This window comes from Carcharhinus amblyrhynchos, chromosome 14 (genome assembly GCF_965287045.1).
Source record: "Carcharhinus amblyrhynchos chromosome 14, sCarAmb.v2.hapA, whole genome shotgun sequence".
Classification (NCBI taxonomy): Eukaryota; Metazoa; Chordata; class Chondrichthyes; order Carcharhiniformes; family Carcharhinidae; genus Carcharhinus; species Carcharhinus amblyrhynchos.
This window is the reverse complement of record NC_137337.1, coordinates 73112329-73129495: the sequence shown is the minus strand read 5'-3', so window position 1 is coordinate 73129495 and position 17167 is coordinate 73112329. Positions and strand designations below refer to the sequence as shown.

General features: G+C 43.7%; 1 protein-coding gene across 1 annotated transcript in view; it reads right to left on the bottom strand.

The window, feature by feature from the left end:
- Positions 1-2871: 2871 nt before the first annotated feature.
- fntb (farnesyltransferase, CAAX box, subunit beta) overlaps positions 2872-17167 on the bottom strand; it is a 98035-nt gene continuing 83739 nt past the window's right edge. The window contains exons 9-12 of the mRNA XM_080203093.1: positions 13595-13727; positions 9650-9761; positions 6706-6820; positions 2872-4648 (exon numbers count right to left, since the gene is read on the bottom strand). Coding sequence (XP_080059219.1) covers positions 4544-4648; positions 6706-6820; positions 9650-9761; positions 13595-13727 — 465 coding nt within the window. The 3' untranslated portion in view covers positions 2872-4543. The remainder of the gene's footprint in view (positions 4649-6705; positions 6821-9649; positions 9762-13594; positions 13728-17167) is intronic.

Here is a 17167-nt window from a genome sequence, read left to right as displayed (position 1 = left end):
TGCATAATGACCCAAGCCAGGAATCGAACCTGAGTTCCTGGTGCTGTGTGATAGCAGTGCTAACCACAGTGCCACCATGCTTTGGGCTGTGGGAGGAAACCACATAGACGTAAGTAGAGTGTGCAAACATCACACAGGCACCAGGTGCTGTATTCAAACCCAGATCCCTGGCCTGTAAGGCAGCAGTCCTGATCACTGTGCTGCCTTATAACAGACATTGCATCACATTCTTAATTCATCTGTTTTGTTGCAAATGTTTTGTACATTCAAGTATAGCATCTTTATTTTTGCTTTTCCCCCTTTCCCCTTGTGTTACCCTGATCTCTGGTATCCTCTTTCCTTTGTTATGCTTCCCACATTTGCCTAAGGATGGTTGGAACTATTTAACATGCATTTGGAGTTTTAACTGTTTATTCAAAAAAAGGTATTTCTTGAATCTGAGATTTTGAGTTTTACTTTTTTGAACTGAAAAAGGAACAAGTGCCTTGACTGGATGAGAAATTGAGAGCCGAATTTGGGAGAACATGAAAAGCTGGTGTCTGAATACCAAAGTTGATATATGATGAAATAAATGCTATCTCTTTTTGAAAATATGCTGTATTATTCAATTTTGGGGACTTAAAATGGAGTAAATATCTGGAACTACAGGATTTTCAGTATTAAGTTTTCATGATGAGTTGCAAAATGCTGTGGATGTGCGATATCCAAAATATAAAACAGAAAATGTTGAAACTAATCTACTTTGCTTACTATATACCCTGGCTTTTGTGGTCATTGGAATCTCCCGGACATGGATTTCATTTTTCTTCAATTTGGTCATGCTTTCAACTAGGTGAGATTTTCATCCTCCAGTAACATCAGTGTCACTGAACCAGCTAAACAGACCAATCAGATTGAAAAATTTTCAGACATTACCAGGAAATAAAATGTGCTACATCAAAAACAGGAAATGCTGGAAAATCTCAGCAGCAGTGGAAAGAGAATGGAGCCAACGTTTCGAGTCTGGATGACCCTTTGTCAGAGCTGAAGACTAGGAAAATTGGACAGTATTTACATACTGTGTGAATGAGAGGAGGCAGGCTGTAATTGATAGGAATGGCACGGACAGAAAGACAAAGGGAATGTAAATGGTGGTGATAAAGGCTGAGAATGGTGCTAATAGCATCCATTAAGAGATCAGAATGTGTAACTGGCAGAACAAAAGGTACACGAATGCAGCAGTTGGCCCTAGTTTTTGGGGCGGGGGGGTGAGATTTTAGAAATGGGGAAAAAATAAGAATATAAACTAATAAAAAAATGAATAAGATAAAAAGAAGAAATGAAATAAGTGGGGATGGAGGAGAGAGTTCATGCTCTGAAGTTGTTGAACTCAATGTTTAATCTGGAAGGCTGTAAAGTGTCTAATCGCAAGAGGAGGTGGTGTGCCTCCCGTTTGCACTGGGCTTCACTGGAACATTGCGAACAAGTACATGTGGACAGAGAGGAGGGTGGTGTGTTTGAAGTGACAGGAAGGTCTGGGTCCTGCTTGCGGACAGACCAAAAGTGTTCGGCAAAGCGGTCACCCAGTCTGCGTTTGGTCTTTCTGATGTAGAGTTGACCATCCTGGGAACAACAAATGCAACAGAACAGGTTGAAGGTGGTGAATGTGAAGCACTGCTTCATCCGAAAAGAATGTTTGGGCCACGGAATGGTGAACATCGAAGAGGTGAAGGGACAGGTGGTGCACCTTCTACAATTGAAGGGTCCCTGAGGAATGCTGACAGGGGAACTGGGGGAAGACGTGTTGAGTGGTGACATTATGTTGGAGTTGGCAGAATGGCACAGGATGATCCTTTGAATGCAGAGGAGGACGGCATGACAAAGGGGACCTGTCCTGGTTTTGGGAGGGAGGAGAGAGATAAGAGCAGTGGCCTGGAGGTTGGGGTCAGACACATTTGAGAGCCCTGTCAACCATAGTGGGCAAAAACCACAATTTCTAGATCTAAGATCTAAGCAAGATTAGAAATTCAAAACAGATGCAATATTTTACATGATTTTATTTTAAATCACTCAAAAAGGTATAAAAATTGCACCATTTTGTGCTGTAACACACGAGTTCACAAACTGAAATAAAATGTACTGATTATTTTTCACTTTTTAACCATTTTACAAATCGAAACAAAGATTGGGACTTAGACCGGGGATTAAAGTAGTGGTGGAAATATCATAAACAAACTTTAAAATAATTATTAAAAACCTACAGCATTTATATCATGAGAAAGTAAGGTTTCTGTAGTTTTTCAGGATCAGAGAGGTTGTTCAGAAGTAATTACGAACTTGGTGTGCTGTTAAAAAAAAACCATTACACTTCATTTAACAATGAGTGTGTAAAAGTAGAAAATAAATGTTGGACTGAACTCACAAAAGGTTGTTGACTTGAGTTTTTCTCTTCATAGATAAAAGCTGAATATTTCCAGCATTTTCTGTTTTTATTTTGGATTTCCAACATGCACAGTATTTTGCTTTTGCATCAGTGGATGCTCCTGTCAATTCAAGCCATTTCTCAGGATTTCATCTGTGGAAACTGTAACAACACAGCCTGGAAGCACTGGGAATCTCTGACAGCTTTTAACACTGACCGCTTTGATAAGATTACAGCTACAAAATACAGGCCAATCTTTGCACCAAGCAAAAATGTCAACTTTTATTAACATATGCCAGATAAGGACAAGGTGTGAAAAGTTGTAACAGAAGTGTTGCTGTGGTGTTACTTTGGTGCTAACCTTTGTCCTATCACAGCTGATGTTATTTTAAGAGCTGGTTCACCCTCTCTGATTCAGATATCAAAATATAAACCTTTTATCAGCAAGATTAGAAATTCAAAACAATTGCAATATTTTACTCGACTTTATTTTTAATCAGTCAAAAAAAAGATATAAAAATCGCACCACTTTGTTGGGAAAAAAAAGGCAGACAAGGTCACAATGTCCGAGCAAACGTTTCATTTCAATAAATCAGTTTGCACCTTTACTTGTCATGTTACAACAATTTTGACCTTTTTTTTTAAGAAAAAGAAACACGTTACATGTTAATCATTGTTTACAAACTGGATGAAGCCGAATTCCAATGGCAAGCAAACCAAACGGCAATGAACAGCATTTACACATTTTTAAAAAGGACGCGGATAAATATCAACATGATGGTCAGAACCAAATATGGAAGTTCAATATTTAGAGCTACAATCAAACCGTTGAGAATAAGTTAGCCGAAGAAGCAAAGAGGAAAGGTTTTAAACTCAGCATCTAGTACACCCAGCTGTGGGTGCAGGAGGATTGGAATCGCAGGCAAAGTATACTGAGGAGGCACCAAGTGAAGGTTAGGCACTTATCTGTTAACGTGACTTCACAACTAATGCATTGTGAAGAGGGGAGAAATTGCATTCACATTCAGCAAATACTGTCAACTGCAATTAGAAAACCATAATCCTCGCAATGCAAGATCTTTCCATTTGACAAAGAGCATGGTGCTGCATGCATACAGGAACAATTCTATAGCCTGGCCATAATTTGAACGGTTGGGACTGATGGAGTAATATCCACATCTTCTCAAGTTCCAGGAGACACAGCTGTTTAGAAACTTGGACAGTTCTCAAACATTGGGGTCATCTACATTTTGCAACATGTGTGTAGAGTGGTATGAATAGTGCTGGGCGATACAAATGCGCACCCAGAATTCTCTGGCCGTTCATGCTGGCAGGATTCACTGGTCCTGCCGACGTTTGGTGGCATTAGCAGGAATTCCCGTTGACAGCAGCAGGACCAGAGAATTCCACCACTCCCATTGGGAAACATGCAGCTGGGAGGCCGGAGAATCTCCTCCCTTGTCTTTGAACCTCAAATAATCTTGCACCTCTCTGTCATTGAGCAGTGCTGGAGGCCCCTCACATAGCACAAAACGTGATGGCAAAGTTTAATAAAACGGTTACTTTGCCTTCCTCAACATGATTCTCACATACAGTAAAGGTCCTACGACTGTCCATTCTCTCCGTTAAGCCCATTTTATTATATACTGATTCACAAACTATAGTGAACCGTTCGAACCAAGTTTGATATATTTTCTGCAGTTACGCAACATGATCCTTTTCTTTGGAAAAAGCGCAAAGAACTGTTCTGAAAGACTGAAAATTAATCCAGACCAAATGAAAATGCTTGGAAAGATTACTTTTATTGCAACTGTGATAAATTACTTCTGAAGCCAGTAAAAAGCACAGTGCTCTATGTACACCAATCCCTGCTCACTTCTCTGAGATTCAGTCATGGAATGAAGGACGCTTCACAGACACCAGTCTCTGTTCCTGCGGCATTCAGAGGCAAGTTGTTGAACATTGACTGGTCTAGTCAAGCCACAGCTTAGGCAGTGCTGATGGCTCTTTTGTTTCTTTGCTGTCGTAAGAAGCAAACAACTTGATACTGGTTCCTGCGTCACACTGAATCATTTTACCTTACAAACCACAATTCTTAGCACTCAGGTTACACAACTTAATTATTTTGAATGCATAATGAATTTAATTTGAACTATTCTTCATCTGTGGAACTGGCAGCTTGAGGAAGTGCATAACAGCTTGTGCTACTTTTTTGGGACCAATGTTGTACACTGGATGGATTGGTTCCTGTTGAAAAATAGAGGTATTTTACAATATTTAAAACAAAGAAAAGCGCAGCACAGGAACAGGCTCTTCGGCCTTCCAAGCCGGTGCTGGTCACAAAACCCCTACTGAAAATAACCTTCTACTCTTACTCAGTCCGTCCATATCCCTCTATTCCTGTCCCATCAAGCCCGTACCGACAACAATCCCACCCTGGCCCCATCCTCCTAACCCCACTTGTTTACCCCAGCTAGTCCCCCTGACACTAAAGGGCAATTTAGCATAGGCAATCCACCTAACCTGCAAATCTTTGGAGTGCAGGAGGAAACCCACACAGACATGGGGAGAATGTGCAAACTCCACACATTTACACAACACATGACCTCAGGACATCCCAAAGCACTTTTCAGCCAATGAAGTACATTTGAAGTGAAGTTACTTCTGTAATGTACTCAAATGTATTCACAGCAAGCTCCAGAAACAGCAAAGTGACCAGATTTTTAAAAATGATGTCAATTGAGGGATAAATACTGGTGGTAACATCAGGGATAAACGGTGCCATGGGATCTCTTACTCCCTCAGTCCTGCATTGGAGTGTAAGATTAAGGTTGTGTGCTCAAACCCTTAATTGGAATTCCAAGCCACAACCTAATCGATATGACCGACATAGTGGTTAGCACGGCTGCCTCAGTGCCAGGGATCCTGGTTCAATTCCTGGCTTGGGTCTCTGTCTGTGCAGAGTCTGCATGTTCTCTTCATCTGAGTGGGTTTCCTCCAGGTGCACCGGTTTCCTCCCACAGTTAAAAAATGTGTTGGTTTGGTGCATTGGCTGTGCTAAATTCTCCCTCAGTGTACCCGAAGTGTACATGAGGTGCCAGAGGAATCTCAGTCATGAGGTGGCGACTTAGGGATTTTCACAGTAACTCCATTGCAACGTTAATGTAAGCCTACTTGTGACACCAATATAAATCTAACCAAACTACGATCACTACCACCAAAGTCCTCTTTCACCGATACCCCTTCAGCCTGCCCAGATTTGTTTCCTAAAATGTGTCTCAGAATTGTCCCTTCTCTGATTGGGCTTGTTACATACTGGCTAAAAAAAATTTCCTGAGTACATCTTAAAAATTCTGCACTCCCCATACCATTTATATTGTATTTATCCTTCTTAATTTGAGGGTTGAAATCCCCTACTTCATTGCAGTGTTAATGTAAGCTTACCTGTGACACTAATAAATAAAACCTTAAAACTTGAAATAAATGGCTGTAAATCAAGAGCTTTAATGACTGTCGTTTAGATTGAAGATTTGCAGTTAAGGTGATTAAAAAGTCATGGAGGTGGAAACAGTTCTCAGCTGAATTGAGAGCAAGTTCCTGCCTTAAACTTGTGCGGAGGGTTACAATGGAGGAATTCCTCACACTTGTACAGCCATATTGCTCAGCGTTGGGCAGCACAGTGGTCAGTACTGCTGCCTCTCAGTGCCAGGGACCCAGATTCAGTTCCCAGCTTGGGTCACTGTCTGTACGGCGTCTGCATGTTCTCCCCATGTCTGCCTAGGTTCCTCTGGGTGCTCTGGTTTCCTCCCACAGTCCGAAAGACATGCGGGTTAGATGCATTGACTGTGCTAAATTCTACCTCAAGTGTACCTGAACAGGCGCTGGGGTATGGCGACTAGGGGACTTTCACAGAAACTTCATTGCAGTGTTGATGTAAGCCTACTTGTGACACTGATAAATAAATTTTTTTAAGAAGTTATGCCTGAAATATTTTATCTTAAACGAGTGCTAGTATCCATCTTAGGTACAAAACTATGCTGAGTGGCTACCTATATCAGGAGAAGCAGCCTACAATTTGGGAGAATTCAGTACATAATTAGGGTTTGGCAAATGTCAGTCTATGTTAAAATGATCTTTATTCATGGCAATATTGTTAAAAACAGCACAAACGTTAGGTTAAAAACAACAATGGGAAAATATTTTGAACTTGATAACTCTCCAATATTTATTGCGAAGTTCAAGGCCATCCTTTCGGAGTTGGTTTACTTGCCCCACAGTTCCTCTACCAACCAAGCATCACTTACCAGCCGGTTGTTCTTGTCACCCACAATGACGTCGTGCAGCAGGTCTCCACCACCAAAGTGCTGTGCCACCGAAAGCCCACTTAGACAATAGCAGGTGTGGTAAAAATCCCTTGATCTGTGGGGGAGGGTGCAGAGAGAAAAATACATACAATGAGGTTCAACATCACAAGTATTGAAGTATGGAGTCCCATCATTTGGTCCACAAAAGTTAGCATGTCCAATTGCCCACATTCAATGCCTCTAGTTGTCAAGTAGAAATGGTCAAGAGCTTCGAGTTTTTAGGTGTTCAGATCACCAACAACCTGTCCTGGTCCCCCTATGCCGATACTATAGTTAAGAAAGCCCACCAACACTTCCTCTTTCTCAGGAGGGTGAGGAAATTTGGCATGTCTGCTACAACTTGCACGAACTTTCAGAGATGCACTATAGAAAGCATTCCTTTTGGTTGTATTCGGTGTGGCTTGTGCTCTGCCCAAGACCGCAAGAAACTACAAAGGGTCGTGAATGAAGCCGGGTCCATCATGCAAACCAGCCTCCCATCCACAGATACTGTCTACACTTCCTGCTGCCTTAGAAAAGCAGCCAGCATAATTAAGGACCCCATGTACCCCAGACATATTCTTTTCCACCTTATTCCATTGGGAAAAAAGGTACAGAAACCTGAGGTCACATACCAACTGACTCAAGAACAGCTTCTTCCCTGCTGCTGTCAGACTTTTGAATGGACCTACCTCGCATTAAGTTAATCTTTCTCTATATCCTAGCTATGACTGTAACACGACATTCTGCACCCTCTCCTTCTCTATGAATAGTATGCTTTGTCTGTATAGCACGCAAGAAACAATACTTTTCACTGTATACTAATACACGTGACAATAATAAATCAAATCAAAAGTCTCCTTCGGCAGATCTATTGTGAGACCAAAGTTGGCCATTGGTTGAATAGGAGAGAAATTGAGACGGCACGGAGGCACAGTGGTGAGCATTGCTGCCTTACAGCGCCAGAGCCCAGGTTCAATTCCAGCCTTGGGTTACTGTCAATATGGAGTTTGCATATTCTCCCCGTGTGGGAGAATGTGGGTTTCCTCCGGGTGCTCTAGTTTCCTCCCACATCCCACAAAAGATATGCAGGTTAGATGGATTGGCCATGTTAAATTCCCTTGTAGTGTCATGGGGATTAGCAGGGTAAGTATGTGGGGTTATGGGGATAAGGCCTGGGTGTGGTTGTTGTCAGTGCAGACTTGATGGGCCAAATGGCCTCTTTCTGTACTGTAGGGATTCTATGAAAAGGCTCACTATGCTGATACACTTGGTTTAACAGTTACCATGTCAGCAAACTACCAGATTATACCTGGTATCAACTGACACCAAAGGCCTGAGATTGTACTTTCCTTTACAAATGTTGGAACTAGTTTGCTTTACTGCAGGTTACTGCTGCATTATTCTAAACTGCAGTTACCCTGTTTCTGTGATTTCCATCTGAATAAAATGGATAATGCATTTCTACAGCTAGTTTGCACGACTGCCTGTAGCAATTTGCTGATTTAAATGTCTATTTAATTAGGATGTTTTTGTAGTAAAACATAAAAATTTGAAAAATCTTGTAGCTGAAGCCATCTTGGAAACTAACAAAACCACCAAATGGACAAACTTGGTGAGCCTGACCAGTACCCTGGGACACGCGCCTGACGTAGAAGCTTTGGAGAGAGTGCAAAGAAGGTTCATCAGGATGTTGCCTGGTCACGAGGGTGTTGACTATGAGGACGGGTTGAATAAAGTAGGATTGTTTTCACTGGAAAGACAGAGACTGAGGGGAGACCTGATAGAGGTCTACAAAATTATGATAGAAATAAAGAGATTGGATAGTCAGAGGCTTTTTCCATGGGTGGAAGTGTCAATGACAAGAAAGCACAGGTTCAAGGTGAAGGGGGGAATTTTAAGGGAGATGTGCAGGGCAAGTAGTGGGTGCTTGGAACGCCCTGCCAGAGGAGGTGGTGGCAACAGGCACATTAGTGACATTTAAGAGACATCTGTTTGGGTACTTGAATAGGGAGGGAATAAGGGATATGGCCTGAATTAAGGGCAGAAAGTTTTTTTTAAGTTTAGTTGGGGCATCATGATCAGTAGGGCTTGGAAGGCCGAAGGGCCTGTTCCCACGCTGTACTTTTCATAGAATCTCTACATTACAGCAGGAGGCTATTCAGCCCACTGAGTCTGCACTGACCACAATCCTTTCAGGCTCTTATCCCGTAGCCCCACATATTTACCCTGATAATAAGGGGCAATTTATCATGGCCAATCAATCAAACCCGCGCACCTTTGGACAGTGGGAGAAACCGGAGCACCCGGAGGAAACCCACACAGACATGGGGAGAACTTGCAAACTCCAGTAACCCGAACCAGGAATCGAACTCGGATCCCTGGCATTGTGAGGCAACAGTGCTAACCACTGTGCTACCGTGCCGCTTTGTTCTTTGTGTTGAACAGCAGGATCCAGTTAGCGAGATAGATATTCAAACATTGACAACAAAAAAAAAACTCGAACAGAAAGTAGTCTGTCATGACTCAGAAGTGATGCGCAGGGTGTAACTAAAAGTTGAGGGAGCAATTTTAAAACATGCTGTGCGATGAATCAATGCACATCATTCTTGTCTGACAACAAACTAAGACAGCCTGATCTTGCATGGTAAGTTTTGCTCACACTTCAGTAACACAGTATGTCACAAAATCATAAAACCTGTCTCCTCTCCCACCAACTAAAATTTCTCACTCAGTCTCCTGACCCATGCTACAGTTCATCCCACAATCGAGCTGTCAAGGAGGCACCTTTACCACAGCCACTCATTAAGGATGCATCTCCAATTAGTACTTAAAGCAGTCAGAAACCAGTTAGAACACCCACAGTGACATGATACTGTGAAACCAGTATAAAATTACCACTCACTTGCCAGGTTTGTCAAGCAGTCCTCCAGTGGAATTCTGACAACACAGTAGGATATACTCTTGTAGTGCTTCTTGATGGAACATCCAGTGTGTCATGCTGAGAGAATTTTTCCCTACAAAAGCATTACAGCACAGTACAATTACTACATGTCTATCTGAAATAGGAAAAATAAAATTGATATCCTATTCTGAAGGATAATTTGGGACCAACACAAATGCTGGCACTGCCAACCACACCACATCCCATTAAAAGTTCCAACTGCTCTGAAACAAATAAATTTACTTGTGTCGACTGACGTCAGTGCCTTCATATTTCTATGACTTACGAAAGGACTTGCAGAACTGTCCTGGAATCCAGCCGTGAGCAATGGGATTTTAAAAAAAATTCACGGGACACAGGCATCGCTGTCAAGGCCAGCACTTTTATTGCCGTCTCTAGTTGCCCTTAAGGAGATGATGATGAGCCGTCTTGAACAGCTGTAGTCTGTGCGGTGTGGATGCACCCACAGTGCTGTTTAGGAGGAAGCTCCAGAATTTCAACCCCTGTGAAGGCACGGCTGATATATTTCCAAGTCAGGATGGTGAGTGACTTGGAGGGGAATTGGCAGATAATGGCGTTCCCACGCATCTGTTGTTCTTATCCTTCTACATGGTAGAGGTTGGGGGTTTGGAAGGTGCTGTCAAAAGGGATGAAACACTCCTTCCTCTACTGAACTAAGTCTCTGCATCTTTGGCCCAATTAAGTGTGGAAATAATTGATAAGCTACCGTAGAAATGCCAGATTGGTGTCATGGGGAAACTTCAGAGGTTAAAATTCAAGAAGAACCTTTGAATATCATTAATATTCTGAATGAGGACAGATTATACATGGATTCTGAGTAATGTAAGCCAAGGGGAAAGGAAAGGCGGCAAGATGAGAGGAAAGCTTTCTACAGTATTAATACCCTTCACTGTGAGAAAAACAAATCCTCCAATCATTAAAAATCAAAATAACAAAATTAGCAGAACTGGAACTAACTTCATCATCAACAAATTCAGAGAGAAAAACCCTGATGTCAATATGACTCAGCTGTTGAAATGAGTTACAATGCCATTAATTATCATCTGACGACTTCCTGGTATCTCTCTCCATCCACATCCCACACCCTTAATCGAAACACACTTCCTTCTACGTCCACTCTTGGGAAACACTCTCCCATGGTATTTACAACTGCATTTGAAAGTTCCCAACTACTTAACCTCTGGCTGTCCACAGAATGCCTACAGTGCAGAAGGACACAATTTGACCCATCAAGTCTGCACCCAGTCTGCCTCTTTCCCTGTAATCCTACTTATTTATTCTGCTAATCCCCCTGACACTAAGGGCAATTTAGCATGACAAATCCACCTAACCTTTACATCTTTGGGAGGAAACCAGAGCGTCCAGAGGAAACCCACACAGACATAGGAAGAATGTGCAAACTCCACACAGACAGTGACCCAAGGTCAGAATTGAACCTGGGTCCCTGGTACTATGAGGCAGCAGTGCTAACTACTGCGCCATGCGTTCAATCCAGTACATCTACCATCGCCCATTCACTCAATGACACCATTACCTCCATCTTTGATGGCTTGGTCCCCAGTAAAACCTTTTAATCTCTTCCACCTTGGTCATGCCCCTGAGAGGGGCCTATATCCTCACTCACTCTAGTATATGGGAACTTTCTTCAGTGTATCTGGTTTAACCACATCACTAGATCTGGGAGGACCACATCAAGCAGTGAATAGGAGCTTCGCTTTCCTATTTCAAAACTACCCCACTGCACCTGTTCCATCCTGTTAAACAAAGATAACCACTGTTCCTCCTCCATTATCAAACTTCTCCTAAACCTCTCTCCCTTATTTCCTTGAATTCTTTTGTCACTAAGAACGAATCCATCTAGCTTCCATCTGCATCCCATCTGGCACACTGGAAGATGACTGTAATCTGCAACGGCAAATCAGCTCAATCTCAGGGCATCACTGTAGCACTTTGTGTCCAGGCCTGAGTGTGGGCATTGCTGTTTCATTAATGACTGTTTCCTTCCTCAAAGTCAAAGTGGGGATGTTTACTGATGATTACACAATGTTCTGCACCATTTGAGACTCCTCAGGTCCATATGCAGCAAGACCTGGACAACATTCAGGCTTGAATTGATCAGCGGCAAGTTACATTCATGTCACACAAGTGCCAGACAATGACCTTCTCCAACAAGAGGGAATCTAACCATTTCCCCAATTACATTCAAAGGAATTACTCTTGTTGAATTCCATACTATCAACACCCTGGGGGTTACCATTGACCAGAAACAGAACTGGACTTGCCATTTAAATACTGTGATTACAAAAGCAAGTCAGAAGCTGGGAATTCAGTGGGAGTAACTCACCTCCTGACTCCCCAAAGACTGTCCGCATCTACGAGGCACAAGTCACGAGTGTGATGAGATGCTCTCCACTTGCCCGGCTGAGTGCAACTCCAACAACACTCAAGAAGCTCAACATTTCTAGTTAAAGCAGCCCACTTGATTGGTATCTTATCCACTATCTTAAACATTCACTCCCTCCACCACTGACAGAGTGGCAACTGCATACATCATTTACAAAATGCAACTCGCCAAAGTTCCTTTGACAACTAATCCAAACCCTCACCCCAGTTGTTGACATCCACCACAATTCCTGGTTGCCTAATGCCTGAAACGTTAAATTCTAAGTGGTTTTTTAAAAACCTGTTGATAATCTTGCCTCTGTAATCTCTCAAACCCAAATATTGTCTCAAGTCCCCCCTGTCCCACAACTCCTGTGCATCAGTCTCTCCCTTTGCACCTCCACTGGTGCCTTTATTTATGGGTTGTGGACATCGCTGGCTAGGCCAGCATTTATTGCCTATCCCTAACTGCCCTCGAGAAGGAGACGGGGTATGTTGGCCTTCTTGAACCCCTGTAGTCAGTGTGTTGTAGGAACACCAACCGTTCTGTGGGTCTTCCCATTCTCTGGAATTATCTCCCTAAACTTTCAACTTCAAGACCCCCCCCTTCAAACCCATCTCTTTAACCAAATGGTATGTGGCACAGTGGTTAGCACTGCTGCCTCACAGCACCAGGGACCGGGGGTACAATTCTGACCTCAGGTCACTGTCAGTGTGGCGTTTGCACATTCTCTCCACGTCTACGTGGGTTTTCTCCGGGTGCTTCGGCTTCCTCCCACAGTCCGAAAGGCATGCTGGTTAGGCGCATTGTCCCTTAGTGACAAGGGGATTAGCAGGGTAAGTATGTGGTGTTACGAGGATAGGCCCTGTGTGGGATTGTTATTGGTGCAGGGCTCAATGGGCCAAAGGCCTCTTTCTGCACTGTTGGGATCGTATTCTATGTTCATCTATATAGTGAACCATAGAACACAGCCACCAATGGGTAACACACAAAATGAGATGACAGAAAATGACTCGAAATGTTGGCTCTAGTCTCTCCCCACAGATGCTGTCAGACCTGCTGAGATTTTCCAGCGTTTTCTGTTTTTGTTGCAAAACTAGTTCAAATTGGCTCTCTCATTTCATTAGATGAAGCCCAAGCTCTCCTGACTGGTGTTTCCAATACCCACTGGTTCCCTTCACACAAAGGTTTGTGAATCTGTGGAATTCCCTGCCCGATGAAGCAGTTGAGGCTACCTCATTGAATGTTTTTAAGGCAAGGACAGATAAATTTTTGAACAGTAAAGGAATTAAGAGTTACGGTGAGCAGGCAGGTAAGTGGAGCTGAGTCCACGAAAAGATCAGCCATGATCTTACTGAATGGCAGAGCAGGCTCAAAAGGGCCAGATGGCCTACTCCTAGTTCTAATGCTCACCAAATGGTCTTTTTGTCAATTTCAGCAGTGACTGCAGGATATGGAAGTGTGCCCATACGTTATTATTGGGCCATTGTTGTTGCACTCACCATCCATATGGAGCGCACGGTGCAGGAGAGGTAAGAGTCCAGCTTGCCAAAACGAGTAACAGCCATCCACCAGCTTGTTGCATCGACCTTGAAATCCACCTTCAAAGCGCATCTGCCGACTGGTGACCCAGCGCTGTGAGAAACACAATGTCAGTGTGTAACAGGATATCAAGATTGCACACCAAATCATTCCATTTTCCTCAAGCTTCCATGACAGATCCCCCAAATGTTTACTCAATATTGAGTTGGCAGCCCACCCATCATCACTTCACAATTTTTATAGACTCTTGGTCGGAACCCTCCTCAGCTCTCTATGAGGGGGCAGGGTAACCATTCACTCTCACAATGCTAAGAAAAATAACCCATTTTGTTGCAAGAAATTATAAAAGCAAAATACTGCAGATGCTGGAATCTGATCCAGAAACAGAAAATGTTGGAAAATCTCACCAGGTCTGACAGCATCTGTGGAGAGAGAATGGAGCCAACGTTGAGTCCTGACTACCCTTCCCCACAGCTGCTAGCTTTGATGAAGGGTCATAAAATCCCTACAGTGCAGAAGGAAGCCATTTGGCCAGTGAATCTGCACTGACCACAATCTCACCCAGGCCCTATTCCCGTAACCCCACTTATTTACCCTGCTAATTCCCCTGCACTAAGGGGCAATTTAGCATGGCCAATCCACCTAAGCAGCACGTCTTTCAGACTGTGGGGGGAAACCGGAGCATCTGGAGAAAACTCACGGAGAACGTGCAAACTCCACACAGACAGTGACCAAGACCGGAATTGAACCCAAGTCTCTGGCACTATGCTAACCACTGTGCCACCCACTTGGGTCATCTGGACTCAAAATGTTGGCTCTATTCTCTCCCCACAGATGCTGTCAGTCCTGCTGAGATTTTCCAGCATTTTCTGTTTCTTTTTTTTGCAAAATTAGTTCATTTTACTGAAGTGACTAACTTTCAGCTTACTGACCGCCATTAACACCATCCCTACAGGAATTACACAGAGCTGCTGCGTAGGTTAACTACTATTGTTAAATGCTGGATATTAGGGGTTCCTGAGTGCTGAGAGTGGGAAGAGAAAGGATACGATAGTGTGCAAGAAAACCGGCAGTAAGGCAGCATACCGGTTGCTGCAATGACATGTTACTTCCAGGTTTGCTGGTCAATTCAGTTGAGTGGGAACAATAGCAACACCGTGATTAGAAAATGGAAAACGTGAAATTTAAAGGATGATGGAGTTGGATACAAGATAGTGACTGAACGGAGTGCACAGGTTCCAAAGCTGTTCCCCAAACGTTTAAATTCATCTATTTATTAGTGTCACAAGTAGGCCTATATTAACATTGTAATGAAGTTACTGTGAAAATCCCCTAGTTGCCACACGCCAGCACCTGTTCGGGTACACTGAGGGAGAATTTAGCATGGTCTATGCACCTAACCAGCACGTCTTTCAGACTGTGGGAGGAAGCTGAAGCATCTGGGGGAAACCCATGCAGACACAGGGAGAACGCACAGACAGTGACCCAAGCCAGGAATCGAACCCGGGTCCCTGGCGTTGTGAGGCAGCAGTGCTAACCACTGTGCCACCCCTATCTGGGGATCTGTTCTAAGTCAAGTATTTACTCAATACTGTGAGGCCACATGTTGTAAGGGCCCACTGAGGGGATACTGCTTGCTGTTGATAGGGTAAGAAGCCAGCCAGTGGAACTAAAAGTAGTGGAGGTGGTCGGACAGCTGGAGCGTGATGCCACATGACAAGATTCAACGTCAAATACAATTTAATGACTTCAACAGGGCAGGAAAGGGAAGTAGAGTGTTACATTCGATTACTGATGTGTGTCACACCAATTTCTTCATCCTGCCTTCTCAAACCTACTTCAGCACACACCATTTCTCATACCAACCTATCGTGCAGGTGCACCCACGCTAGATGGATTTTTGGTCTCTCAGGGGAAAACGAGGGATCTGGGGAGCAGGCAGGAAAGTTGAAAGGCAAGATCAGCCATGATCGTATTGAATGGTAGTGCAAGCACCATGGCCTGTGTGGTCCACTGCTCCTACTTCACATGTTCTTGTGCACTCTCTCACATCTCCACCTGTCCATCCACTGCTGGCACTCACCCTCATCTTTACACAAAGCCCTGCCTCTCCCTGATAGTCATTCTCACCAAATGCACACACCCATACCATCATTCACAGGTCTCTTTCCTTTACCTCCTCTTACAGAAGGGAGCACAGAACACTAGGAAGAGGCAGAGAGAGACCTGAAGGTGGCCCTTCAGCCAACTCAGAGCGCCAGCATGCTCTGACAGCTACCTGGGGACAGAATTAAATATTAGATAGCCACACAGCATACAACACCCCCTCATGTTGACTTGATGTTAACAGTGACTAAAATATGGTCATTTGCATAATGATCACTTAAAACATTGTTAATTTATGGACCTGCAGGTGTCCTTCTGAGGGAGGAGGCTAATGACTCCTCAGAGATAGTGCACTGACTCAGAGGGTGCACTGTCATAGAGCTAATGCAGACTATGTACCAACTCAGATACTCACACTTCAGTGGGACTGGTGAGTCTTACATCAGAAAGTGAGCAAGAGAAGGACAATATGGGGAGATTCTGCTTTGGAGGCCACACGATTCTCCAAGCTCAACTGGAATCTGATGCTGAAGCATGGGGGCTGTACACAAAAAACATATTTATGAGGCCGAACGTGCAGTGTAATGGCAGGTTTTAGGAACATAGGCCTTTGGAGCAGGAGTAGGCCATTCAACCCATCCAACCTGCTCCACATTTGATGAGACCACAATCAGATCAGCCATGATCTTAATTCCACTTGCCCCTCCACAATCTTTGACTCCCTTGTTGATAAAAAGTCTATCCAATTCAAGTCTTGGATAAATGCAATGACCCAGCCTCCACTGCTTTCTGAGGGAGAGAATTCCACAGACGAACAATGACTTTCCAGCCTTACTGTACACACTCTGCTGGGAGTCTGGTGGAATCTGTATCAAACCCAATGTCAAAAACCTTCAGCTACAGAAAGAGTGGCCATCTGTATGGAATATCAAGCAGGACAAACAAACAAGTATAAGGCGACCCTCACCAATGGCTTTCACACTATGAAAGCACCCTTAAAGAGGGTTCAGGAAACTTGAGCTGGTCACTATCTGGCTGATCAGGAGTCAGGTGTTCTCCAACGTACGGCTATCAAGGAAATACATCTAGCCCACGAGAAGGATGATGTCGAAAGTGGACACTTAAGTGGGGACTTGATCCAAAACCTCTGCCCTTCCCAACTGTTTTCCCAACTTTGGTCCAGGACCTGCGTGCTGCCTCACGGCACGATGGCCAGGTTTGCCCTGACATAGGTGCACCTGTAATAGCCTCTGTTGGGTTTCAGAATCTAGAGGATGTTGACCAATAGCAACTCATCAGTCCGAGGAGGGATCTGCGCATCTTGCTTCAACCTCAGAGATTGCATCAAGTAGGAAGAGGAAGAGTTGGTAGTTGCACAAGAGTGTGCACATGGATGTGTAACACTCTAACAGAGTGTTGAATTTCTG